This window comes from Podarcis gaigeae (genome assembly GCF_964106915.1).
Source record: "Podarcis gaigeae genome assembly, chromosome: 9".
NCBI classification, from domain to species: Eukaryota; Metazoa; Chordata; class Lepidosauria; order Squamata; family Lacertidae; genus Podarcis; species Podarcis gaigeae.
Window position 1 is genome coordinate 70,210,310 of NC_139685.1, and position 27,562 is coordinate 70,237,871.

Sequence of the window (27,562 nt, forward strand, 5' to 3'; positions counted from 1 at the left end):
TAAGTAAATAAATACGGGCCTCAAAATAAGCTCTGCTCTGTTTATCTCTCTGTTGCATCTCTCTCTGATTACAGGAAAATAACCATGCTGTGTGCTTTCCATGTGGCTATATGGGTTTGCAAGGCAGATTCAAAAATGGGACAGGCACTTAGCCAGCTTGACAATCCCAGCTACCACTGCCAGATCCCAGAATGGATGAAGGTAGTTGGTGTCTAGGAGAATAACATTTTTGCTGACTACACCACAAGCATTCTTGATATATAAAGGTAAAGGGACCATTAGGTCCAGTCGTGACTGACTCTGGGGTTGCGGCGCTCATCTCGCTTTATTGGCCAAGGGAGCCAGCGTACAGCTTCCGGGTCATGTGGCCAGCATGACTGAGCCGCTTCTGGCAAACCAGAGCAGCGCACGGAAACGCCATTTACCTTCCCGCCAGAGTGGTACCTATTTATCTACTTGCAATTTGACGTGCTTTCTTTTTTAAAAAAAATAATTTTTATTAACCGACCAATCAAATCAAATAAAATCACATCATATAAATTCCGAATTACAAAGCTGAATTTTACATTTTTGTTGAGGGGACCCATATTTCAAGTTCCGAAGGGGAATTCTGATCATCTTTTCGCTGCTGCGTTAATATCCACAAATCAATCCAAATAATGTTCATAATTCTATCCAGTCTTATCTTGCTGTTTCCACATCTCATCTTATTCATATATTTTTTTCTTCTTTTCTTTACGATCTCTTCTGATAATCTTCTTAAACTGACAAACACCAATTATAATCCTGTGTGAATTTTCCGTTCAACCAGTCCTCATATCAGATGGTTTCCATATATCATTGCTTTCATAAATAACATCACTCTTTCCATCATTAACTCGTAGATCTGTCACTCTTAAGTCCCTCCGAGGAGTATCACCCACAATATAAAAACAGCTCTGTTCCTCCTCCCAGACTTAAGTCCTCCGACAGAACTTGCCAACATGGCGACGGTATTTTTTACTGCGTCATTCCAAAGCTCTTATAATTTTCACAGTCTTCTTGAAACATGCTTTGGTTAGTGAATTATCTCCACACAGTCTTAAATCCACAGCTTAAGTCATTAAAATGACATTTCTGACTTGTGGGGGGGGGGGATTCTTGTTTAATCACATAGAGGAAAGAAAGGAAAGTTTTTCCCCCGCCCCCATCAGTCCCTTTGCATACCGAGTCTTCGGGTATCTTCTCATGATTTATTCTTGTTCCTCCGACTCGTCTTGTTTTATCAGACATCTCTTCTGTTAGCAGTCTTTACTCCGCCTCCTTCCTTGAAATATGTGCATTCGCTTCATCCTAATTGTTTCTTTTGAAGTTCTTGCAGCTAGCGGTGCGAATCAGAGACGGCGTCCAGGAGTGCCAAAATCCCACAGGAGGGCATTGTGCCTAGTGCCCCCATCCCCACAAATTTGGGGGTGGTGTAGGGCACAGCAGGCAAGGGCAGCCCCCCCACACAACCTTGGGGGGGTAGGGAGGCTATTTTACTCCCATCACAGCCTTCTAATTACCTCGTGTGGGTCGGAAAGATGTTATTGTCAGCCATCTTCTGATGCGCCCCTAGTGGCCCCTCCTGACGTGCTTTCAAACTGCTAGGTTGGCAGGAGCTCGGACCGAGCAACGGGTCCACATATTCTTGATATGTAGCTTCCAGGAATTCGGCAGTTTGTTTTGCAGCCTAGGCTAAGTAGGGTGGGTTGGAGCAAGCGATAGTACTGCTGACATATCCCTCAGCTACAAGACTGCCCTGTTAAGCCATATCTCCTTCCTCCGCTCCTTATGAGATGAGAGGTTGCATCATCGTCATCATTATTTAAAGTGAGACATAGAAGCATCATACAAAATCGAATGTTTTGGGGCACACTTGCAGAAAACCCAACAGACATCAAGCTGTTTCTAATGGTTAACCTCTAAGCGAATGCTCACTTGTGTGCTTGGCAGTGTGTGGTGTTTGCCTCCTAGGTGGGTCATAAGGAAAGGGTTAAATGAGTGTGATGTGATTGGCCAGTGAAAACTGATAGGAGTTAGAGTGGTGTGGAGTTCAGTTGAGAGTTGGGAGTTGAAGAAGGAAGAGGGAGGAATAGTCTGTGGGTTGGTCGTGTTGTGTGGTGAGAGAGAGAGAGAGAGAGAGAGGAATTGTTAGGTGGAGTCAGATAGTTGGGATAATCAGTTTGAAGTTGTTAGGAACGAATAGGACAGTTAAGGAACTAAGATTAAGAAACTGACAAGAAAATTAACTGAAACCATAAGCTTGTTCATGCCTATAAAATAAACTTGATTATTTATTAATGTTAACAACTGACTGGACTCCGAGAAACGGGTTGGTGGCAGCGAAGAAAGCAAACACAGTGGTGGCACAGGGTCAATAGACCGTCAAACGTCCAGGGACCCTGTGTGATCACCACACAGTGCCTTCGAAGACCATGGACCAGAAACACAAAGTTTGCTTTTTGCCACCTTCGAAGACCATGGACCAGAAACACAAAGTTTGCTTTTTGCCACCTTTCAGACTCTGCCAGCGATTTCCTCCATGATCATCAGGGTTGGGTCCTCTCTGCTCTGTTCAGCCTCTCCTCCTCCTCCTTTATTAGTCCATCTGTCTGAGTGTGCAGACAGGCAGACGGGCTCTTGGCCACTGTGAACCAGAGTGGAAAGCTGTGATTTCCATGCCCACTGGGCCTGTGCCCATGGGTGTAGCCAGGGGGGCGGCTTCCTCCCTGTTATGTACTGAGTTGAATAGGATCCAAAAGGCAGCAGTCTGATTGGTCCTAGAACAATAGGATTCAGAATCAGTGGCGTAGCATGGGGGGCGCAGGGGGGGCCGGCCGCACCGGGCGCAACATCTGGGGGTTAGGGTTAGGGGGCACAAATCCACGGGTTAGGGGGCGCAAACCCACGCTACGCCACTGTTCAGAATGCAGCAGTCTGATTGGTCCTAGAACAATAGGGTCCAGAATGCAGCAGTCTGATTGGTCCTAGAACAATGCAGCAGTATGATTGGTCTGCAGGAGCCTCCCAATCCAGCTCCAGGTGGAAGTGAATCCGCAACCTGATTGGCCTACAGGAGAATCCCAGAATTAGCCAATCACGTGCGGCCCATTGTGTAAATAATGTATATAAATAAAAATACTTAACTAACTGACTGCACCACAGATAACTCAGTTCTGTCCCCCCTAAAATAAAGCCTGCCACCTCCTAAAATAAATCCTGGTTATGCCCATGGCTGTGCCCTTGGTGAGGGCCACCGTAGCCAACCCCTAGGTATGGCCCTGGTCACACCGCAGTCCATTTCAAAGGAGCAGAAGCTCCAAAGTCACCCCAGAGTTAACAGGAGATCAGTTTGGGGGGGTATTCTTTCACATTACACATTTCACCTCCTGCAACACTGTACTCACGGGGTTACTTGGCTGAAGCCTGACTCTGACTTTTTGTCGTAGTGCTGCAGCCGATACTGGACTGTAGGGGGAACCACTTCTGTTTTGCTATAGTCAGGTGAGCCTCTGGCTAGATGCATTTCAGGGTCTAGGAGCTTCACCACGTCCTGAAACATCTGTGGGTAAAGCAAAGGGAAGGTGAGGCCTCGGAAATGTGACTGCAGAACCCCAGACTTGGCCTTACAATTACATATACATGTCATGTATATATTTAATCTCACAGCTTCAGGGATATGATTTTGAACAGTTGGGGTTGAGTCTTTTTTTTTTTCTTTTCAATTCTCCATTCTCATTCAAGTGCACGGTTTCTCCTGCACTGTTGTTGTTTTATAATATTTTTATTAGTTTTAATTAAAACAAACATCATATAAAAATATACATTGAAAAGAAAAATTTGAAATAATAAAACTGTAACATTTTTCATACTGTTTATACAATTAATGTAATATCCAAATGTGGGATTTCTCAAATCCCTTGATTTCCCTCCACCCTCTTCATGGTTCCATTATTTCGTTATTAGTTCAGGCATGTCCAAATTGTAATCTCCATCTATTTGTATCTAATACTAACATTTGGGGTTGAGTCTTGGTCCTTGCTAGGAATGCACAAATCTGTTAATTTTGATTTCTCTGAGTTTCTCATTCTTCAAAGCTTGAGTTCCCTTAGCCACATTTTCACATCAGTTTCCTTTTTGTTTTAGTGTGAATTTCTCCTAGCATATATGCTAGGATGTAATGTTCCTTAATATAATGCATATTTCTATGTTCTTTTCACTAACATATGCCTTCTTATGCACACAATATACTGCTATATACATGTTAATCGGCCGGAAAACTGCACTGCAAAATCTGAACAATTTTCTGAAGAAGGCTGTGTTTCATTTAGCAAATTGTTTCAGAATGTGCCGATTAGGTAGGCTCATTTTAAAACGCAAGCTAAATCAATTCCCACCCTGCCTCTGCCATCCCTAAAGCCTTGTATAGCATTACAGACCTCTCTCAACCATTAATTTGTTTGCTTAAAAGATTTCTAACTTGCTCTTCAGTGGCGTTTCTAAGGTAAAATACAAAATACAAAAATAAATACAAAAAGAAGATACGTTTAAAAAGTAAATTAAAATACACTAAAGAACTTTGGAGAATAAAAATATATTAGCCTGGCCCTCGATAGGTAACAGTGTTGGTGCCTGGCAGGCCTCTTGGAGGAGGGAATTCCACAAAAAGGGTGCAACGGCCAAGAATACTCTGTCTCTGATTGCCATTACTCTCATTACTGGTGGCAGGATTAACTGGAGGAAAGCCTCTGAAATTACCTTGGTAATAGAACATTGGTATAGAAACAGACATTCCTTCAAGTGCCTGAGTACATTATTTCCTTCAGTAGATACATATATTGTAAAGGCAAACCAACGTTTAATATATCTACCCATTTTAAAAATACCATGAGTTTCTGTGTAAGCTTTTCCATGTAGGCCACACAGTCTTTTTTGATACCAGTACAGTGGTACCTCAGGTTAAGTACTTAATTTGTTCCGGGGGTCCGTTCTTAACCTGAAACTGTTCTTAACCTGAAGCACCACTTTAGCTAATGGGGCCTCCTGCTGCCACCGCGCTGCCGGAGCATGATTTCTGTTCTCCTCCTGAAGCAAAGTTCTTAACCTTAAATACTATTTCTGGGTTAGTGGAGTCTGTAACCTGAAGCGTCTGTACCCCGAGGTACCACTGTAAGTGATTGAAGCAAATGTTTGGTGCGATTTAATGCGAAGAGTTAAAGTATTTGCCCCTCCCTCTATTTCCTTGGCTATTCTTTGGTCAAAAAGTGAGAATGTGAAATGTGGAATTAAGGGTGAAGGAACCTGAAACTCCCCCTTGTGATTGAATGTACATTGGTGGAAACATGTCGATGATGATGATTTTTATTATTATTTACCTCTGGGGGCAAACTGTCCTCCAGATGAGGATAAAGGGCAAGTGGATGTTGGGTCAGGCAGTGCTCAGTCTGTGCAATGTACTCCTTTTTGGCTCTCTGAGAAGCACTGAGCTTGGAGAACACAATGTCGCTTCTCGTCTTCAGTCCCGGGTCTGTATATGGCACAAGCTGTGAAGGGCCTGGTTTTTTGTACTCTAGAATTACTGGTACGGGCCCCTTTTTGCCTCGGATGATGATGTTATCAGAAGGGGGAGGGTAGCCATTTCTGAAGTCATCCAGGCCACTTTTCAAAAATCTCCATCGCTGGCCGTTGAGGGCATCAGAAAACTTCTCTTTGTTAGCAACCCGCTTTTGAAAGCACTTGGTAGCCAATCTCTCCTTATACCTGAAAGCAAAGCATTATGGTCAACACCTGAAGCAAATCAGTCCCAGCCTGGATACCCCAGACTGTGCTAGAAATCAACTGGAGACTCTCAAGTGGCGTAGTGGGTCATTGGGTCTGGCTGATAACCAGAAGGTTGGTGGTTTGAGCCCATCAAGGATGGCTGTGGACAGCATTGCATTGGGTTCCAACTGTACAGTTCTAGGATTCTTTGATTCTATGGGTGTCCCCACAGTATTCACCTGAGCCATTCCACCACAGTTATTTTGTGTTCTGCTCAGAATTAGCATTTAATTGGACTAGATGACTGAGAAGACAGGAGTGCTTCCAAATGGTTGCTATTTCTGGGGGGAATTCAGTCATATACCGGCAAACTAATGAATCACCCCACTCAGAACATTTCAGAGAAATATCTAGCTTTTACCTAGTCATTAGCTGCCATTAAGGAAGTATCTTCCTTATTACTGGATAGGCCAGTAATCTAGTAACAAAAGGTATCAACCCTTTTCTGAACAAATATTAGGACTCCCTATCCTGGTCTTGGTTTTTGTTTTTTTTTCTAAGGCCAAACATTTTCCTGCTAAAAGAAAAAAGAAATTAAGAAACAGGTTAACAAATACATGGTTGGTTAAGTCAAAGCACAAGTTGTTTCCCCTTTACTGAAATCAGTCCCCTTAAAGAGAAACAGTTAAAAGTTAGCCCCTTTTGCAATTTCTGTTCAGACCACCAATGTTAACAATACAGAAATACAAGATTCAGGAGCATCACAATTCTTCAGGCTCCGAACCCCGTTTGCTGCTGACGAAGCACAAAAATCTCAGAGCTCACATGGTTCCTCTAGTACCCATAAGATTATGAGTTTCATTGACATGGTTAAACCAAGGATATGAGAGTCCCACTTTGTGACATCAGAGCTGCATTGTGGAAAGAGGTATTTACATAAGATAGCTCAACTGTCTTCACTCCTTCGGGACAGGAAGTATTCAAAAATATGTTTCTTGCTGTCCTAAAACACTCACAAAATAAGCGCTGTCAGTTACACTCCTTTGTGAAGTCACATTTCTGGAGAGTAAATAGTCAGGGAGGAAATAGGCTTTATGCAATGTTTTCTTTTTAAAGAAATGTTTTGGGGTACTCTCATTTTGGCTGCTCCCCCTCCCCCTTGCCCCCTTCCTTCCCCCAACCCCCGGACAAGGGACTCAAGGTGGCGGCAGTGGCGCTGAGAGGACGGGAAGGCCCCTGGCGATGGCGATGGCAGAGTTGGCTTGAGTGAGGAGAGACAAGTGTTCATCAGCTGGCTCTAGCCTGGCAAGAGGAAGAGGAGGAGCACCATCGCCTCCATCGCAGCCGCCCCATATTCCCCTCCTTGGGCATCAGCAGGGAGAATGACAGAGCTCCAGTCTACGCTGCTACTGCGGAGACAGCTGACATGTCAGTCCGTCGGTCGGGGCAACACAAAATCTTTAGGGGTACGCGTCCCCCTGTGTCCCCCCAGAAAAAAGCACTGGCTGTATGCTAGATCCTTCTAACCCCTCAATCCAGCAGATTTAAAGCAGGCTAGCTTCCTGTGTTGAGATGACCGTCTGAGTGATGGGCAATTAAGAGAAAGGAAAGGGGGCTCTGTGTGAGATGGCAAATGCAACTCAGAGAGAGAGGGATAGTGTCTGAGATTAGAGTCGAAAGAGGCTGTAGTGTGACCTAGAAGTAAAGCAGCAAACTGGAAAGAGAGTCAGAGTAACTTTGAGAGCAATGCTTGATTCCTGTTTGAATCCAAGGCTGTGGCAGTGTGTGGTGTTTGCCTCCTTTGGGAGAAACAAGGCCTTTTTGGGGTGTTGATGATGTGAACCCCTCCCTCGGGGGCTCAGGTTGTATATATGTGTGAATAAACCATTTATCATAAAGACACCACAGTCTCCGCTGTGCCTCATTCCCAAAAGGAAACACAGACCCTTGGTAAGCATCTGGGACCCCTGGGATCTCACAAAGCTTGGACAGTGGAATGGTATACAACAGCATTTAAAATACAGTATTTTAGGCCTTTTAGTGACGAACCTCTGTAAGGCAACTTCCGTTATAGAAATGTGAAATCACAAACCAGTCACAATCAAATATCATGCATAATCAAACGCAATCAAATGTTGAGTCTCTCTGTGTATTACACAAACACACACACAGAGAGAGAGAGAGACAGAGAGAGAGAGTTATAGCTAGGCCTGCAGTCATAACATTTTGCACCAGACCAACCAACAGCTTAAAGATGATACACTGTTCCTAGCACCATGTAACTCTTCCGGAATATTGCACAGTACAAAATAACAAGATGTAACCCTCTACTCATGTCCATTTGGCTTAAGCCCAACATTTATCTATAGCTAGAGGGTGTGTGCATGTTTGCAAGGTAGGGTTGCCATACGTCTGGGAAAACCCAGACATGTCCTCTTTTTTGGGGGGGGGGTTGCTGGCAACATGCCCATCCAGGCAGATTTTTACATTTTAAAGGAAATGTCTGGTTTTTCAGGGCTCAGGCGGGGGCTGCTGAGGCTGCTGCCAACCCGAGCCGGTGAAAGAGATGCACAGGCACGGCGGCTGTAGATTTGCTGTCTGGAAATGCTTTTACTGTACGCTTTTATGTTTTTCTTGCTGTAAACCACCGTGATTTGTTCTTACGATATAGCAGTATACAAATAAAATTAATAAATAGAAAAGAGACTTCCCAACTAGTGGAACGGATGTCTGACCACCGTCGGGAAGTAAGCATCTCTTAAATCAGCGGTTCTCAACCTGTAGGTCCCCAGATGTTGGACTACAATTCCCATCATCCCTAGCTAGCAAGACCAGAGCTTAGGGGTGATGGGAGTTGTAGTCCAACAACATCTGGGGACCTACAGGTTGAGAACCGCTGTCTTAAATTGTTCTGAAATAACTGTCACACCAGTTGCTCATCATCACAATATAAGCATTTGGATCCCTGCAGATACACATCTCGTTCAGTTCCACGGAGTACTCGCTCCTTGGCTCACCCTGGGGGGAAGTTCATGGTGATGGATGCAAGGGCACTTGCAACTGTGGATGAGATGAGGGCTCAGCTGCGAGCCTCTGCTTCTCCTTCGGCCAGGCGAGGCAGAACAAAGCAGCGCTGTGAGCCTCTAAGTTCCAGCAACCAGTTCAAAGCCAACCATTGATTCGTTCTCACGCTGGAAAAGACTCTGGTTGCCAGGAGACAGTGGTGGCCAAGCTGTGGCAACAGTTGGCGGACTAACTGCCACAAAGGCTCTGGCTTACATTCTCTGAACCAGTGCTGAAGCTAATTCCCCTCTTCCCCATATTCACTCCTGAAAAATTTGGTGCTAAACGTTCCCTAGATATTGTGGCAAGTAAGTGGGGGACGTGGTAGAGATGTGTAAAATTAAGCACGGTAGGAAGGAAGGAGATAGAGAGAAGGTATTCCCCCCTCATAGTACTAGAACTTGGAGATGCTCTGCTAAGCTGAATGTTGGATGGTTCACGCCAGGCAAAAGAAAGCACTTATTCGCACAGCACACAGCTAAGCTATCGACTGGCTGGATGTTGAGGAAGGGTGGGAGACACCAGCTAGGGAACCCCCAGGGGAAGAAGGCTCTGAGCCAGGGGACTGGTGGTGGGATGATGATGAGTGTCAGAGGGAAAAGAAAGGGAAGACAGGGAGGAGGAGGTGTCGGAAGCTGAAGAGACAACAGGGTTTAGTGAGCAGGAAGAGTCTGTGGCAGAGAGCAGCCCAGAATCAGAGGCTGGAGAGGAGGGGGACCAGGAGACAGAGATGAGGCAGGCTTCTGAAGAAATCAGGGAGTCTGCCCCTCCTGCTGTGACCAGCTCCTCCCCTCCCTACTCATCTCTCGAAAACACAGAGAAATGAAGAGGGCTGAGCAAAGAGAGACAAGACGAAGGAGCTTCAGGCTGCTGGGGAAGAAATCTGGGGAGGAGCCTTGCTGAGGCAAGACCTGAGCCGCTGTGCTCATCTCCTGTGCAGATCCTGTTTTGCTCATAATGGGTTAACTCCAGTTTGCTTGGTGTGATTTACTGCTGGCTTGCTCCTGTCAGTTATGCACATTTTTGACATTTCACTTACTTTGCATAATGTGGTCTGCAATTTGTAATGTGTTATAAAGGACAAGGAGTTGTGCAGGACAAAACTGGAAATCTTGTTCCACTACCCCTGTGGTATCTGAGAATTTAGCAGGCATTACCCACATATTTTCAAGCATATTTTGCACCTTGATGTATATTCTTAGGAAGATGGCTACTATGTCCGATACCACATTCTGGATTGTAGTTTTCTTGTGTTTCTGTAGAATGGTAACCTACACAGAGGCCTGATTATGCATGTATGCTCTTCAACTGATGCTGAAATAATTCCATATCTCATCTGCTAACAGGTTCTTCTACTCTGTATTATTGTACGCTGCTCAGGCTGATATACTTGAGCTGCCAGTTTCGCAACTAGAAGTTGCCTGTAGGTGTTAACAGTGAAATAATGCAAATGACAGGTGAAAAGGGAGGGGTTTTTATAGAAAGTATCATTAAGGAGTTTCCCCTGCACATCTGGTTTGCTGACCCTTGAATCTAACGCACTAAGACTGCGTTATCGCATACATTATTACATACAGAATTAAGTCACACAAAACTCAGCTGGAACGTCTAAATAAAGATGACTAAGATTTCTCTGTGGTCTTCTTTGTCCCCTTTGGACTAGCATAAGACAGGGACGTGGGTGGCGCTGTGGTCTAAATCACAGAGCCTAGGGCTTGCCGATCAGAAGGTCGGGGGTTCAAATCCCCGTGACGGGGTGAGCTCCTGTTGCTCGATCCCAGCTCCTGCCCACCTAGCAGTTCGAAGGCACGTCAAAGTGCAAGTAGATATATAGATACTGCTCTGGCGGGAAGGTAAATGGTGTTTCCGTGTGCTGCTGTGGCTTAGTCATGCTGGCCACATGACCCAGAAGCTGTCTGTGGACAAACGCTGGCTCACTCGACCTGTAGAGCGAGATGAGTGCTGCAACCCCAGAGTCGTCTGCAACTGGACCTTACGGTCAGGGGTACCTTTACCTTTACTGTTATGTACTGGGTTGAATAGGATCCAAAATGCAGCAGTCTGATTGGTCCTAGAACAATAGGATTCAGAATGCAGCAGTCTGATTGGTCCACAGGAGCCACCCAATCCAGCTCCAGGTGGAAGTGAATCCACAACCTGATTGGCCTACAGGAGAATCCCGGAATTAGCCAATCACGTGGGGCCCATTGTGTAAATAATGTATATAAAGCAGACACCTGGGGGAACTTCCATTCCTCCTCACCATTATGAGCTGAATAAAGAGCATGAAATCCACTCTCGACTCCGAGTATATTTCATTTACCTTTAAGACAGCGAGGACAGTTAGTGGCTATGAAAACAGCCTCTGAGCCAGGCTTTTGTCTTCTCAATAAAGTTCCCCTTTGTGAAAATGGTTCCACTGCCATCCACAAAGAATTGCTGCTCTCAACTGTGTTATAAGAACTGTAACTTTAAGCATGTATGCTCAAGTTTGCTTTTTCCTCCTCCCTCCCATTCCTTTTTCCATGTGTCATGTCCTTTTAAACCGTAAGACTGAGTGCAGGGGCTGTCTAAATACCGATTTCTGTATGCTGCTTTTTGTCCAAACAATGGAGTATAAATGCTGTAAGTAGACAAATAAGAAGTTGGCAGCAATAATATTAAAAGGGACAGGACACACATGGCAGATGGTGAGGCTGAGGCAACAAAGAGAGAGGCTCGTCTAAAACTACCTAAAAAAAGTGGCTGAGATATTATTTGGCTTAGGTACTTCATAGCTCCTAGTCTTAAGCATGATATTATAAATTAAGAATATAGGCACCCCCTGTATTCCGGGACCACATGCGTAGGTGACATTGCATAAAGTGGGGAGCACCCTCTAAACACCCTTTAAAGGCCCTCTTTGCCACTCTCCAATACATGCCAAAAATGCTGTCTCCAAAAATATCCACAACTAGAATTGAAGCAGGAGGCTGGAGGATGTACAGGGAAGCAGCTGCTGAGCTACCCACACACCAGCTGTTAAGCGGGGAGGCTGAGCAGTGTAAACAAAGTCCCGCTGTGCCTCTGGTCTCTTTGGGGCTTCCTTGCAAATCCTATTCGAGCTCCAGGGCAGATCTCCTTGCAAACAACGAGGACTCTCCAGCTCTCTCTTGCTCTCTCACCATTTCCAGCTTTGAATCAAATTATATGATTATTTCCCGGCACTGTGCATATATGTGGTTGTGCACGTAAGTGTTGCCCGTATAAGAGCCATGCTGGATCCTACCAAAGGCCTACCTAGTTCAGCATTCTGTTCTCATAGTGACCGACGAGATGCCTATGGGAAACCTACAAGCTTTACATCAGTGTTTGCTTTTCTTGTTTAGAGGCTGAGTTGAAAACAAGGCACTCCTGTGATATTTGTGTCTCTTCACAAATATGCTGAACTCATTATCTATTCTATCTGTGCCTCATGAAAAGAACAATTTAAAAAAATGAAGAGACTTGCACACACCCTTTCCACACTGCAGTTAGAGCATGGGTATGGCATGTGGATACATGTTTGCGAATAAAACCTCTAACGTCGCGCCTTCAGATGTAGGTTTGTGGCTGCCAGCAATCTCACCCACATATTAAAGAGCGACTCTCCCAGGCTGCGACACGAAATAAGTCGGCAAGCCTGGAAAGGTTCACTTGCCAGCAAGGTGCATCAAACTTAGTGGAAACAAAAAAAATTCCTTCCAGTAGCACCTTAAAGACCAACTAAGTCAGTTCTTGGCATGAGCTTTCGTGTGCATGCACACTTCTTCAGATACCACGAAAGCTCATACCAAGAACTGACTTAGTTGGTCTTTAAGGTGCTACTGGAAGGAATTTTTTTTGTTTTGACTATGGCAGACCAACACGGCTACCTATCTGTAACTCAAACTTAGTGGAACATACATCCAGTGAAAAACGCACACTAGTGTCTGGGTCTACTTATTTCATGCAGCGGTTGCAAGGATGAGTTAGGCGTGGGAAGCAACACGCTAAAAAATGGCAATGTAAAGGCCTTTTATTTCAAAAGGAAAAAAATCAAGACATAAGTCGTTTTGGTTCTGCTAATCTGGGAATATTTATTAGGGGAGCTTATCCTAGTGCTGAACAATTATGTTGAGCAAAATTACTATCCAGACAGGATTTATGGCGACGACTGAGAACAGGTGCGGCATGCACATATAAAATTATCCCATGCTGCCTTCATCCTTCTTGAGTGCCCTATTGGAAGGGAATGTCAGCTCCATTAGTGAGGTGGGCTTTTCCTAGCATTGGGACATCTTGGGAGGTGGTAGACTCTCCCTCCCTGGAGTTTTTTGAGGTTGGATAGTCATCTGTTGGGACGCGGGTGGCGCTGTGGTCTAAACAACTGAGCCTCTTTGGCTTGCCGATCAGAAGGTCAGCGGTTCGAATCCCCACAACGGGGTGAGCTCCCGTTGCTCGGTCCCTGCTCCTGCCAACCTAGCAGTTCAAAAGCACATCAAAGTGCAAGTAGATAAATAGGTACCACTCCAGCGGGAAGGTAAACGGTGTTTCTGTGCGCTGCTCTGGTTCGCCAGAAGTAGCTTAGTCATGCTGGCCACATGACCCAGAAAAACTGTCTGCGAATAAACGTCAGCTGCCTCGGCCTCTAAAGCGAGATGAGCTCCACAACCCCAGAATCGTTTGTGACTGGACTTCACTGTCAGGGGTCCTTTACCTTTTTAGTCATTGGTCATGGATGATTTAGTTGATATTCCTGCACTGCAGGAGGTTAGACTAAATGACCCTCAGGATCCCTTCCAATGCTATGATTCTATGATTCGGCATGCTTGCACTAATGAGTTGCCAGCCCTGCCTGAAAATTCGGGATCCCCCGACGCACCAACAACAGAGACAGTAAAAGCTAATGGTAAAGGGACCCCTGACCATTAGGTCCAGGCGTGGCTGACTCTGGGGTTGTGGCGCTCATCTCGCTTTATTGGCCAAGGGAGCCAGCATACAGCTTCCAGGTCATGTGGCCAGCATGACTAAGCCGCTTTTGGCGAACCAGAGCAGCGCACAGAAATGCTGTTTACCTTCCCGCCGGAGTGGTACCTATTTATCTACTTGCACTTTGACGTGCTTTCGAACTACTAGGTTGGCAGGAGCAGGGACCGAACAACGGGAGCTCACCTCGTTGCGGGGATTCAAACTGCAACCTTCGGATCGGCAAGTCCTAGGCTCTGTGGTTTAACCCACAACGCCACCCGCGTCCCTAACAGAGACAGTACTTTTTTTTTTTAAGTCTTAACATAGATAGTACTTAAGACTTAAAATAATAATACATCACATTGAATTTTATTCTTAAACTCAGGGGTGCCACCCCTGCACAAATCGCTCAGCACTCCTGCCCCCAAAGCAACCCCCCATCCCTTGTCACACCCCGCCAAACCCCACGCACTGCTGGCCCATTAGACCAGGGGTGGGGAACACGTTTTGGCTCCCACCCCATAGGCCAAGCTTGACAGCAAGGCAGGGCAACCCACAGGTCTACCATTTAACGTAACTTCAATGTCGCTTGATTGGCAGGTGGGTTGCCCAAATCCCAACATTGCTTTGGAAGCACGGGGAGGGTTGCAAACCCTGCCCTGATCCGGTTGACCTTTTGCCATCCTCCTCCATCTTTTGCTTTGCCCCCCATACATGGCAGAGGTGCAAAGGAGTGCCAACCCCAACTCCCCCACCAAATCCCCCAGTGCCCATTGGAACTCACCAAGCCTCTCACCCCCCTCCCCATAGAGCTTCTCCCATGGGTGTCATGGGCCAGGAGTCAGCTTCACCTGTTGAGCAGCAGCCTGAAGGAGCAAAAGGTGATGTTGATTCCACCTCCTGCTGATCAGCGTTCTTGCTCCTGAGGAGAACTGGCTAGCTCCAGCTTTCTTAAGCAGGGTTTCCAGTCTCAGTCAGTTGCTGGAAACAACATTTGTGGTTCCTTGCTGCTTCTTGGTTCTCGTGACCTTGGACCCTCAGCTTTCTTGACCCCCAGGTCGTCTGACTACGTGAACTGAGATAGCTGATAAAACTTTATTCGCATTTGGCATTTTTGTTAGGGATTGTAGGAAAAGACCTGCCAAGGAAAATAAAGAATTTATTTATGTACGCGGCAATGGCAGCAAGAGTCTTCATAGCACAAGGATGGAAGAATTAGGAAACCCCGACAAAAGAACAGTGGCAAGAGAAATTGATGGATTATGCAGAACTGGCGAAATTGACATATAAACTGCGAGACAAGGACAACTGTGACTTTAAAGAAGAATGCAAACTTTTTACAAACTACTTAAAACAACAACAAAATGAATTGGACTCCTTAGCAGGCTTTAAATAAACATACACAAATTTATTGACTGTTAATATAACAGATCAACAATTTAAGGATTTTCATAATTTTACAATAAGCAGAGAACAACATATGTTAAAAAATCAGAGAGAGGAAGTCTTGGGGGGGAGGGTTATTTGGGGGGAATTGGGGGGAAATGATGAAGATGATATGTTATGATAATTTGTTATATTATTAATAAAAATTATTTTTTTAAAAAAACTTTATTCACATTAGCCAGGGCCCATAGCAACAGTAAAACATTAGAGTATACACAGAAAAGGAAATTTGATATAAGAGCACAATTTAAAGTCCTGAATCAGCAGTCAGTTAGTGGCCCTTATTCTTATTGCCCCTGCCATGAACCTAGCAACCTTTGCTGTTATTTGCTCATTTTGACCTTATAGAAGAAAGGACATTGTGGCAGTGGTTGAGTGCCCTGGGATGGTTAGTACAAGTGGGGTGATAATCTAGTTCCTTAGGTCTTTGTAGAGAGTACAAGACAGGAGGACGTGTGCTGCTGTTTCGGTGCTACCATCTCCACAGGGGCAAAGACGTTTCTCAGGCGGGATCTTTTGGAATCGACCCTCAAGTACCACAGATGGCAAAACATCCAGTCTTGCAAGTGTAAAAGCACATCTGTATTTAGGGATAATAAGTTTGTGCAGATATGGGGGCCAGAGAATCAAAATGGAGAGGTGGAAAATGAACATACCAAGCACAGAATTTCCTTATAGTGGCCAGCTTGTTCTTACGCTCAATATCTTTTAAAAGGTAAAGGTAAAGGGACCCCTGACCATTAGGTCCAGTCGTGGCCGACTCTGGGGTTGCAGCGCTCATCTCGCTTTATTGGCCGAGGAAGCCGGCGTACAGCTTCTGGGTCATGTGGCCAGCATGACTAAGTCGCTTCTGGCGAACCAGAGCAGCGCACGAAAACACCGTTTACCTTCCCGCCAGAGTGGTACCTATTTATCTACTTGCACTTTGACGTGCTTTAGAACTGCTAGGTTGGCAGGAGCAGGGATCGAGCAACAGGAGCTCACGCCATCGCGGGGATTCGAACCACCGACCTTCTGATTGGCAAGTCCTAGGCTCTGTGGTTTAACCCACAGCGCCACCCGCGTCCCTCAATATCTTTTAGACGTTGACCAATTAGACTGTTTGCTTTAGTAGGGCCCATGCTTTAGTAGGGCCCATAGTGAGTAGGTGTTGTGGGAATAGGCCACAAGAGTGAAGTTTTTGATAGACGGTTTTATACCTGAACTGAGATACTCCTGACCTTAGGACAGTGGCGTAGCGTGGGTTGTCAGCACCCGGGGCAAGGCAAGTAATTTGCACCCCCTAACCCGTGGATTTGCGCCCCCTAACCCTAACCCCCAGATGTTGCGCCCGGTGCAGACGGCCCCCCTGCACTCTTCACGCTACGCCACTGCCTTAGGACCAGACTGGACCTTGTATACAGACTCTGCCTCCAGGCAAGTACCTCCCCTGAGACTTGGCTGGTTGGCTGGTTTCTCCCTCTGCTGAACTTAGCCATGGTTGGGAGCACCGGACTAAGACCACGAGGGTCACAGAGGAGAGGACTATTGATGGCTAGCAGCTATGATGGCCATGCTCTGCCTCCACAGTCGAAGGCCGCAATGCTTCTGAAAGCCAGTTGCTATAAGCCATACTAGATCGCTCTTGTTCTTGAATCTTGCTTGTGGGTTTCTTTAACACTAGCAGTAACATCTAGACCAAGGGAGCGTCTCAGCCCTGTTCTTGAGTTTGTTTAAAATCTAAAACAGCTTATTGTGTATTCCTTTCTTTGAATTTGTGCCATTCAGGTTTTATAAACCTTTTGGTAAAGGCAACACTAGAATTTTTACAGCTGAGTCCTCAACTCTTTATCACTGTGCTTTGCTTACTTTAAGTCGGGCTGTGTCTAAAACTTGCCATTTAGTTTTTCAAAACTTTTTTGTAAATTCAGGATTAGAAACTGTATCTTTGAGTCCTCGATCCTTTATTACTGCGCTTTGCTTCACCTAGGCTGTGCTAGGATTATAATACTTCAGATTTTTTTGGAGTTCTACCCCCTTTTTTGAATTTTGGTCGTTTAAGGTTTATGATTTGTCTATTTCCTTCTGAGGAAACTGAATAGTTCAGTGAAACGAGGTTTGTAGCCAGCAACCCGTTAAGGCTTAGTTCAATTTTAGGTTTTTCTAATTTTTTTCCTTAAACTTTTTGATTCTTATTATTTAGTTTATTTCCATAAGATAATATTTCTAGTCGATTACTTATCGTTTCAGGGATTTTCACGGTATTTCATTTGTTTTGTGCAATTTCTCGGTCCCGTTACTGTATTTTTTCTACTATGGGTTTTCCACAGGCATCTGGGAGGCCACGGTGAGAACACGATGCTGGACTAGATAAGCCACTCACCTGATCCAACAAGCTCTTCTTCTTATATTCTTTTGAGGAGGAGGAGGAGGATGAAGGCACAAACAGGTGTGTCCAGGCACACCACACAAGAACAGTCACAACACTTTGTGGCTGCTCTGTCCTGCTCTCCCACAACCCATCACTTGTCCTCTGCCAACTTGTCCAACTTACAGGATTGTAAGTTGTTTTTATACGCAATGACGGCAGCAAGAATATTATTGGCAGACAAAAAATGGAAGCAAGAACAATTACCGACGAAAGAGGAATGGCGGATGAAATTGATGGACTATGCAGAATTGGATAAATTAATAGGAAGGATTCAAAACCTGCTGGACCAGAGATTCTTAGAAGACTGGAGTAAATTTACGAACTATTTGAAAAGTAATTGTAATGAACAGATTACGCTAGTAGGGCTGCAAGAAGTTTTGTAAGGATGATTATTTGAAATATTGCAAGAAAGACTATGAGGAGGATTATTAGTTAATGATAATTAAGAGTAATAGAGAATTTAAGAAGTATCACCACCTTCTAGTGCTGCTGTGATAGCCTGACAGCTATCAAAAGGCTATCCCTTAAGCCATGGGTAGGCAAACTAAGGCCCAGGGACCAAATCTGGCCCAATCACCTTCTAAATCCAGCCCGTGGACGGTCTGGGAACGAGCGTGTTTTTACATGAGTAGAATGTGTGCTTTTATTTAAAATGCATCTCTGGGTTATTTGTGGGGCATAGGAATTTGTTCATTCCCCCCAAAAAAAATATAGTCCGGCCTCCCACAAGGTCTGAGGGACAGTGAACCGGCCCCCTGCTGAAAAGGTTTGCTGACCCCTGCCTTAAGCTTGTAGTTCTCTGCGACACTTCTTAGCAGCCCAGCAGCCTCCTGCCTGATGGCAGTCTTAGGGAAATATGTAACAGGAGATTTTCGGAAAGGAACAAGAGACATTTCACTGCCGCGTAGGCTATAAGAAAATAGTATTAAAACATAACATGCAAGTCTAATGGTTTTCTGCCTCTTTCTGACTCCGGGTGTGCAGTGCATTCTGACGACAAATCATTTAAAAGATGCGTATTTTTCAGGATGGAAAACAAACAGCAGGGAGATGGATAGAAAACAAATCAGCAGGAAGATGGTTTGGCTTATTTCCTCCTCCTACCTCCCCCATCTCTGTCCCGTGTAATGATCTTTAAATCTACTCTGTAACAATTAATGCTTCATCAATAAACAACAGACAGGTAATTTATTGATCGTGGCTGTCCTATTTTTGTATATCAGCTATTGCTCATATACCCTAAAAAGACAGGCCATATATTTTCTCGCTATTATCTCTTAGCCCTGCCTAGGACTACCATTGCATTCAGCCATTTGGCTCCATTTCTGCTACTAGAAAGACTATTTACATCTGTTTGGGGGTATTTTAATGGTTGTAGAGGACACAGCAGCCTTCCACTTCTGTTATGTACTGAGCTGAATAGGGTCCAGAATGCAGCAGTCTGATTGATCCTATAACAATGCAGCAGTATGATTGGTCTGCAGGAGCCACCCAATCCAGCTCCAAGTGGATGTGAATCGGCAACCTGATTGGCCTACAGGAGAATCCCGGAATTAGCCAATCAGGTGGGGCCCATTGTATAAATAATGTATATAAAGCAGACATTTCGGGGGAACTGGCATTCCTCACTACTATGAGCTGAATAAAGAGCATGAAATCCACACTGAGTATATTTCAACTTCCTTGCCTGAAAGTTTACGATCTGCAACAATAACAGATACTGATACATAAGTTCAAGAGATGGGGTGAGGCAAGACAGACAACCTTTGAACAGGAGATATGGCAAGGCCACAGCAATTTGGGGAAATTTCGTATGGTTTCCAGAAAGAGCTTGCTCAGTTTTTCTTCTTCACAACAACAACAACGGGGAAGAATGACTTTGGTACACAAAGAGGTGGAGGAATGTTTCTCCCAATGCTTTTCTACAAGCTTATATTGATCTGTTCATGTATCACTTCCTTCACGAGTGGGAAAGCATCGAATTTTGGGTGGGGTCTGAGTGGGAAAATGTCAGAAAGCAAAAAGCCCTTGCCTCTGCTTCCTCCAACATTCTCATCTCCCAAAAGTCTGCCTTTTGGTTTGTTTCAAAACCCAGAGGAATAATCACAAGACTGCCTAATAGGGTTCCTTCCTCAACAGCAAACCCATCCTGGACCCTACGATCGGCTGGTGAGATCTTTTTGGTGGTGCACCACTTGTGTTGACAAATACCTGTTCTATAAACAACACAAGAAAAGCCTGCTGGGTCAGAGGCCCACCTTATTTTTAATTTTATGTTGAATATAAGCTGCTTTTAGCATTGTGTAACATGGTTTTTGAATATTAACATTGTATTGTAATGGTTTCAACCAACCCTGGGACCCTATGGTGCAAGGTCACCATTTATAATATTCAAATATTGCATTTTCTTTTTCTTTTTTAAAATGTTTTTATTAAACAGTTTCAACATAACAAATTGTCAAACTGTATAATCACATAGTTTCCCCCCTTTTTCCTCCCCCCACCAGAGACTTCCCTCAGCTCTTCTCTCCGATTTCTCTGCATGTATTATTCTCTGCATGTTATAAAATTGTACATATCCTTATCTTATCTATCTATCATGTTATCAACCAATAAATTTGTGTATGTTTATTCAAAACCTGCCAAGGAGTCCAGTTCATTTTGTTGTCTTTTTAAATAATTTGTGAAAAGCTCCCATTCTTCCTTAAAGTCACCGTTGTTCTTGTCCCGCAGTTTGTATGTCAATTTGGCCAGTTTTGCATAGCTCATCAATTTTTCTTGCCACTGTTCTTTCGTTGGGGTTTCCTCATTCTTCCATCCTTGTGCTCAGATATTGCATTTTCAAATATCCTAAGGGCTGTCACATGGAAGATGGAACAAGCTTGTTTTCTCCTGCTCTGGGGGGTCGGACCCGAACCAATGACTTGAAATTACTAGAAAGGAGATTCGGACTTGGCATCAGGTAGAGCTTTCTGAAAGTAAGAGCTGTTAGAAAGGTCTCCCTTGTGGACTCTCCATCTTTGGAGGTTTAAGCAGAGGTTGGATGGCCATTAGCTGAGATTCCTGCATTTCAGGCGGTAGGACTAGTTGACCCTCGGGATCCCTTCCAACTCTACCATGTAGTGATTCTATGACATAACAACAGTCCAGTACCAGGACTCTAAGCTACTGAAGATAATGGGGTGCTTTATATGTCCAGCTGTCCTTTGTCAACAACAAATTGTCACTGTTTTTTTGTGTTGAATATATGCCATATGGTAATTTATGGACCTAATAGGTATCTAAAATGGGACGCGGGTAGCGCTGTGGGTTAAACCACAGAGCCTAGGACTTGCCGATCAGAAGGTCGGCGGTTCGAATCCCCGCGACGGGGTGAGCTCCCGTTGCTCGGTCCCTGCTCCTGCCAACCTAGCAGTTCGAAAGCACGTCAAAGTGCAAGTAGATAAATGGGTACCGCTCCAGCGGGAAAGTAAATGGCATTTCTGTGCACTGCTCTGGTTCGCCAGAAGCGGCTTAGTCATGCTGGCCACATGACCCGGAAGCTGTATGCTGGCTCCCTCGGTTAGTAAAGCGAGATGAGCGCGGCAACCCCAGAGTCAGCCAGGACTGGACCTAATGGTCAGGGGTCCCTTTACCTTTAATAGGTATCTAAAGCTATTTGCACATAACAAATAGGTGCCTACACAACACAAAACACTGTTGCTATATGTAGGCTTTATTTTGTTTTTTATCTTATATTTTGGAAATGTACATCGTTTTTTTCCCTTTTAAAATTTTTTGGGGGGCCCAAGAGAGTGGGGCCCTAAGCTATAGCTTGTTTAACTTTTACGTAAATCCGGCACTGTCCAGTACCCTGTTCTCACAGTGGCCAACCAGGTGTTTCTGCGGGAAGCCTACATGCAGGACTTGAGTACTATATTTTAATATTTTGTTGGAAGCTGCCCAGAGTGGCTGGGGAAGCCCAGCCAGATGGGCGGAGTATAAATGTTGTTGTTTAGTCATTTAGACTCTTTGTGACCTCATGGACCAGAGCACGCCAGGCACTCCTGTCTTCCACTGCCTCCCGCAGTTTGGTCAGACTCATGTTTGTAGCTTCGAGAACACTGTCCAGCCATCTCGTCCTCTGTCCTTCCCTTCTCCTTGCACCCTCCATCTTTCCCAACATCAGGGTCTTTTCCCAGGGAGTCTTCTCTTCTCATGAGGTGGCCAAAGTATTGGAGCCTCAGCTTCAGGATCTGTCCTTCCAGTGAGCACTCAGGGCTGATTTCCTTTAGAATGGATAGGTTTGATCTTCTTGCAGTCCATGGGACTCTCAAGAAGAGAGTACAGTGGTACCTCGCATTAAGTACTTAATTCATTCCGGAGGTCTGTACATAACCTGAAACTGTTCTTAACCTGAACCACCACTTTAGCTAATGGGGCCTCCTGCTGCTGTCGCACCATTTCTGGGTTAGCGGAGTCTGTAACCTGAAGCGCATGTAACCTGAAGTGTATGTAACTCGAGGTACCACTGTATAAATAATAAATTGTTTTTATTATTATTATTATTATTATTATTATTATTATTATTATTGAGCGCAACCAGCGTCTCTCCCCACTTGGGAGATTGCCAGCAAGCGTGAAAAATCTGCAAAAGATCAATTTGCCAAAATTGCAAATCAGGGCTCTGCAAAGAAACAAAAGACGAGCCGATTGTGTGGAGGGGAAAGTGCAGGCCATCGCCGGCAGCGCAGATAGCGGAAAACATTGCGTGACTAATCCTGCTAGTGTTTTCCTTGGATGGGGAAGGGAAGCCGCGAGGCCTGGCCGGCGGTGAACAGCCAAGGAGCAACAGCCAGGCCGCTTCGGGGCTTCCCTACCAGCTGACCGCCTCGCCCAGCGCTGAGCTCATCCCGGGCAGGCGCACCAGGCGGCGCGCCTTGGGGAGCCGGGTGGCCTCGCTGGGTCGTGCGCCTTTTCGGGAAACCGAAACCGAAGCGCGTCGCTCCGCCTCCAAACAGCCGCCTCCGCCGCCCCTCAGGACCCGGCTTCTTTCCCTCCGCCTTCTCGGGCCGAGGGAGGCGCTTGGCCGGGAGGCAGCGCCTGGTCGGCCCTGGGCTGGGAGCGCCCAGTGGGAAGGGCGCGGAGCTCGCTCGCTCGCTCGCCTTCTCCGCCCGGCGCATTTACGCAGCGCCCTCGGCCCGGCCTAGCCGCTCGCTCCTTCGCTCGCTCGCTCGCTCGCCCCTCTCGCCGCCATGAGGAAGCTCTGCCTGGGCACGGTGGGCGTGCTGTCCATGACCCTGCTCATCGCCAGCGTCGCCCTGCTGGTGGCCCGCGTCTTGCAGAAAGCCGTGGAGCTGCAAGTCCGACAGGTGAGGAGCGGGCATGGCCTCGGCGCGCAACTGCTCGCATTCACACGTTACGGTGAAGGAGGGTTGGGGCCTTAGGGTTGCGCTCAGGTGGTTGGGGTGGGGGTAGGGAGAGATGGTCTTAAGGCTTATCTGGGGATTGTTCTATATAAGCTTTGACCTGCTGTATTTTTAAAAACAAAACGCGCCCTTTAAAATTCCCTCCCATGTTTGTCTCTCTTTGCACTTCGTCACTCTCGGGACAGAACTTTTTCTCACCATCCCTTCCCACCAAACATACGGCACCGTCTCCAGGGGATTTTTTAAAAAATAAAATTATTTGCAGGCAATAATTATGGGAGAAGACAATACATGCGGGAACACATGACTTCCCGTTAAACGTGGATGCTGTTTGTATTTATCACTTGCAGAAATTAAGGTGTTCATGGAGGGGTATTGAAAAGTTCACTGTAAAATAGAAGGAAAGAGAGGACAGGGAATCAACACCTACGCAAGTTGTGCAGTTGCTTTGCTTTCTTTTTTTAGTTTAATTTTTAAATTAAGTGAATATTCTAAAATGTCAAACATAACTTTAAACAACCTTAAAATATCAATGACTTCCCTTCGTTTTGCACAACATAAATCCCTGCATATTTTATATAAACCAAACCATTCAGTATTCCATTATTATATCCATCACAACTTATTCACACTGTTGAATTTATCGTAATGCTGCCCGTGTTTTCAAATAAATACAAATTTCCTCCATATATTCAATAAACATTTTCCAATCTTCTTTAAACGTGTGTTCTTCCTGTTCACTTATTCTATATGTTAGGTCTGCAAGCTGCCCACATTCCATCAGTTTAAGTTGCCAATCTTCTTTAGTTGGGACTTTGCTCGTTTTCCGTTTTTGAGCTAACAAAATAGGAGCCACGATAGTGGCATACATAAATAACCTTTTCCAACATCTGGGAATTTCCGTCTGAGTTATTCCCAACAAAAAGGACCTTGTGTTTTTTTTTGGGAGGAGAGTACTTTTAAACATTTTTTTCAAGCTTCTTAATTCTTATTAAACTGCCCTCATGTATAAAACGATGGCGCAAGGAAAGCAACACAACTCAGGAATAGATCTTTGCATTTTCATCACAAGCATTGTGTCTCCCTTTGTTGCGACAGCAGCTCCTTCCCCTTATGCATGGCATAAATTAAATCAGTCAGCTCTTGGAAGCCAGTATTTCTGTGATGGAATCCCTGCTCCTCAAAGCTAACGCCACTTGGGTTGCACAACCTGTGCCTTCCTTGTTTTTTGTCACAGTTGCCTAACACTTAATGCAGTGTTTCCCAACCTTTTTTTGGCAAAGGCACACTTGTTTCATGAAAAAAATCTCGAGGCACACCACCATGCCAGATGGGGAAAGGTCACTTTTTACTTATGTAAAAAAAAATAAAAAAATAGTAACAGCATAGAAGGTAATGGTTATCTCTTTGATGTCTGATGGGAGGGCATTCCACAGGGCGGGCGCCACTACTGAGAAGGCCCTCTGCCTGGTTCCCTGTAACCTCACTTTTCACAGTGAGGGAATTGCCAGAAGGCCCTTGGCACTGGATCTCAGTGTCTGGGCTGAACGATGGTGGCGGAGACGCTACTTCAGGTATACTGGACCGAAACCGCTTAGGGCTTTAAAGGTCAGCACCAACACTTTGAATTGTGCTCGGAAAGGTACTGGGAGCCAATGTAGGTCTTTCAAGACTGTCGTTACGTGGTCTCGGCGGCAGGTAGCAGCGCTCACAGCTTACGGACTGCACCGTGTAACAGGTGTCTGGCCCAGCAGCCTAAGGCGGACAAGCCACTGAAACAGGCATTCAGAATCCATTCATTTCATAAAACCTGCAGGGCTCAATCTCTGTGTTTGTGTATGTGTGTGTGTTTCTGTTTTGCCCAAGGGTCTGGGGGTGGGAGAGAGCTCTTTAGCATGATGCTTTTAAAACAATTAAATTATCAACAAACAAACCTGATGATACGAATAGCAACGTCAGGTGCTACCGGGGGGGGGGAGGGGGCCTACTCGGAAGTAAATACTGCGTCCAGGCGCAATTAGCGCTGATTTAAGGTGCACCAAGACTGCCTAAAAACCTCACCAAAGATATGCAACAAAGCGCTTCGTTGCAGAGGGGAGAGTTTGTGCACCGTGGAGGCTGGAGGGCTTCTATTCTACATGCGGGGGTTGGGGGGGCGAGGAAAATGTGCTCCGTGGGGGGGGCGGGGAAGGCAAGAAAAGGAGCTGAGCTCTAACTATAGGCTCCCACGCTTGAGCACGCCCGACTCGGTGGGGCGGACCACCCTCTCTCCTGGAGGAGGAGGAGGAAGAGGAGGAGGAGATTCCCATCCACGGCGTGGCCTCCCGCGCTCCTGAACGGGAAATCTCTGCAGCCCAAGACTCTCCGCGAGGCAGCTCCTCCCTTCCTGCCTTGAGCCGCCGCCAGCCGCGCCCCCTCCCCAGTTATCTGCTGCCTGCCAAGCCCCGCCCCTCTTCATTGTCCTCCCCTTCTGTTTATTCCCCTTCCTCCATCCCTCGCTTTTTCCCCTCTCTTTCCTTTTTTTAAAAAAATATTTTCTCTTCCCCTTCTTTTTTCCCACCCTTTCTCCCCGCCCTCCTGGGTTAAAGGATTTGAGCAATGGGTCTGGAGGTGGAGCTCATCGGAGGATTAGCCCGACTCGCCCGCCTCCCTCCCACGGCACACTAGGCAACGTCCGGCGGCACACTAGTGTGCCGCGGCACACCGGTTGGGAAACACTGACTTAATGACTGGCAGGTAATGGTGTGAACTTACGGCTCTGAAAAAGTTCTATGTTCAAAGCTGTGCCAGATGCTGTTGATGGATCTTGGCCAGGCATAGGCAAACTCCGGCCCACCAAATGTTTGGGACTACAATTCTCATCATCCCTGACCACTGGTACTGTTAGCTAGGGATGATGGGAATTGTAGTCCTAAACATCTGGAGGGCTGGAGTTTGCCTATGCCTGATCTTGGCTCTAGTGGTTAAGCTGTGATAGCTCCTTTTTATGACCTTGTGGTTGATTGACATACATGTGTGAATTGCCCCTGAGCGTTAGGGTACGGCAGTTGACACATCCTCAGAGGCACTATGTTCACATAACATAGTTCCGTTCTGTAGATCTGGCATAGTTTGGTGGTTACCAGTGTGAACTCTGAAGCGGGGGAGTCCTGATCAGCTTTCCTCACTGCCATCAACTGACTGCCATTATGAGAGAAGAATCACTGAATCGTAGAGGTGGAAGGGACCCCGAGGTGCAGGAATCATTCGCCCAACATGAGACTCGAACCCAGGACCCTGAGATTAAAAGTCACATGATTTGTTAACTGAGGTTTCATAGTTTATTATACAGAAACAGAGAGGTTTCTCAGAGAGGTTTGCAGTCTTAAAAGCTTGAGATGAACAGAGAACTGGGGAATGCTCAGCAGTGGTTTGGGAAGAGAGGTAATGTATACAGTAATTAATCTAGGAGTCAGGGAGGGGAATCGTAAATGCCAAATAGAATACTGAGAAGGAAACGCATGAAGTAATTTCACAGGCGGAAAAGGGGCCCCAGCCAGATATTTAGAGGGAGAGAGTTGGTTTAAGTAACAAGGTTTATATAGTGCTTAATCAAAATAGCCTCTAAGCAGTTCATGTAAAACAATATGAAGTTCTACTTGGTCCTACTTATGGGTTTCCCACTCTGAGAACAGGATGCAGGAATAGGTGGCCGCTGGCCTGATCCAGTGGGTCTCTTGTGTTCTTGCACATCTCTTTCCTGTCAAGAGAGACTCCTGGATGACAGGTACTTTCTGTCGGCCTTCTTTTATTTAGCATCAGAACAACTCGCCATTCCAGAGTTGTTGTAAAAGTCCGTAATCTAATACCTGAGCGGTACTTTGAACTTTTAGGCCAAGAGCTAGACAAGTACCGGTATTAAACTTGTGACAGTGTATGTTGCTAAGCTCTTATACAAAATACCGTGGACTCTCGGGTTGCAAACGTGATCCGTGCGGGATGCATGTTCGCAACCCGCAGTGTCCACAGCAGCACGTCTGTGCATGTGCGGGTTGCAATTCGGCGCTTATGCGCAAACAATGCGCAAAGCGCAATTTAGCGCTTCTGCGCATGAGTGACCGCCAAAACCCGGAAGTAACCCGTTCCGGTGCTTCCAGGTTTCGGCGGTCCGTAACCTGAAAAAACGCAACCAGAAGCATCTGTAACCCAAGGTATGATTGTACATGTGTACAGTATATGTATCTGTCGGTGTAGGTCAGGGGTTGAGAACCCCTGGGGGTCCTCTGTCTGGCCCCTGGGACTCACCCCAGGCCAGCCCCCTCACCAGCCCTGATCCTCACTCTTCTGGAGTGCTTCTGCTGGGCACAAGTCCTTGAACTTTTGATAATGCTGCTTGCTTGCTTGCTTACTGAATGGATGGATGGATGGATGAAGAGGTTCCTGTGTGTACATGTAAGAGCTCTAGACTTTTGCACGGATGTAATGTGGGCTGCTGGGACGCAGGTGG

General features: G+C 45.8%; 2 protein-coding genes across 8 annotated transcripts in view; one reads left to right on the forward strand and one right to left on the reverse strand.

The window, feature by feature from the left end:
• LOC310852745 (protein FAM47E-like) overlaps positions 1-9,098 on the reverse strand; it is a 31,101-nt gene extending 22,003 nt beyond the window's left edge. For 2 of the 6 annotated variants that reach the window (XM_083756696.1, XM_083756697.1), the window contains exons 1-3: positions 6,607-6,761; positions 5,397-5,781; positions 3,429-3,583 (exon numbers count right to left, since the gene is read on the reverse strand). In XM_083756696.1, coding sequence (XP_083612822.1) covers positions 3,429-3,583; positions 5,397-5,781; positions 6,607-6,626 — 560 coding nt within the window. In that variant the 5' untranslated portion in view covers positions 6,627-6,761. Of the gene's footprint in view, positions 1-3,428; positions 3,584-5,396; positions 5,782-6,606; positions 6,805-8,798 lie in introns of those variants that run through there. The other 4 variants (XM_083756695.1, XM_083756693.1, XM_083756694.1 and 1 more) reach the window with 4 other exon arrangements.
• A 13,485-nt stretch (positions 9,099-22,583) lies between these two features.
• Positions 22,584-27,562, forward strand: part of SCARB2 (scavenger receptor class B member 2) — a 35,589-nt gene continuing 30,610 nt past the window's right edge. The window contains exon 1 of one of the 2 annotated variants that reach the window (XM_083756664.1): positions 22,584-23,019. In XM_083756664.1, coding sequence (XP_083612790.1) covers positions 22,903-23,019 — 117 coding nt within the window. In that variant the 5' untranslated portion in view covers positions 22,584-22,902. The remainder of the gene's footprint in view (positions 23,020-27,562) is intronic. The other variant, XM_083756663.1, reaches the window with a different exon arrangement.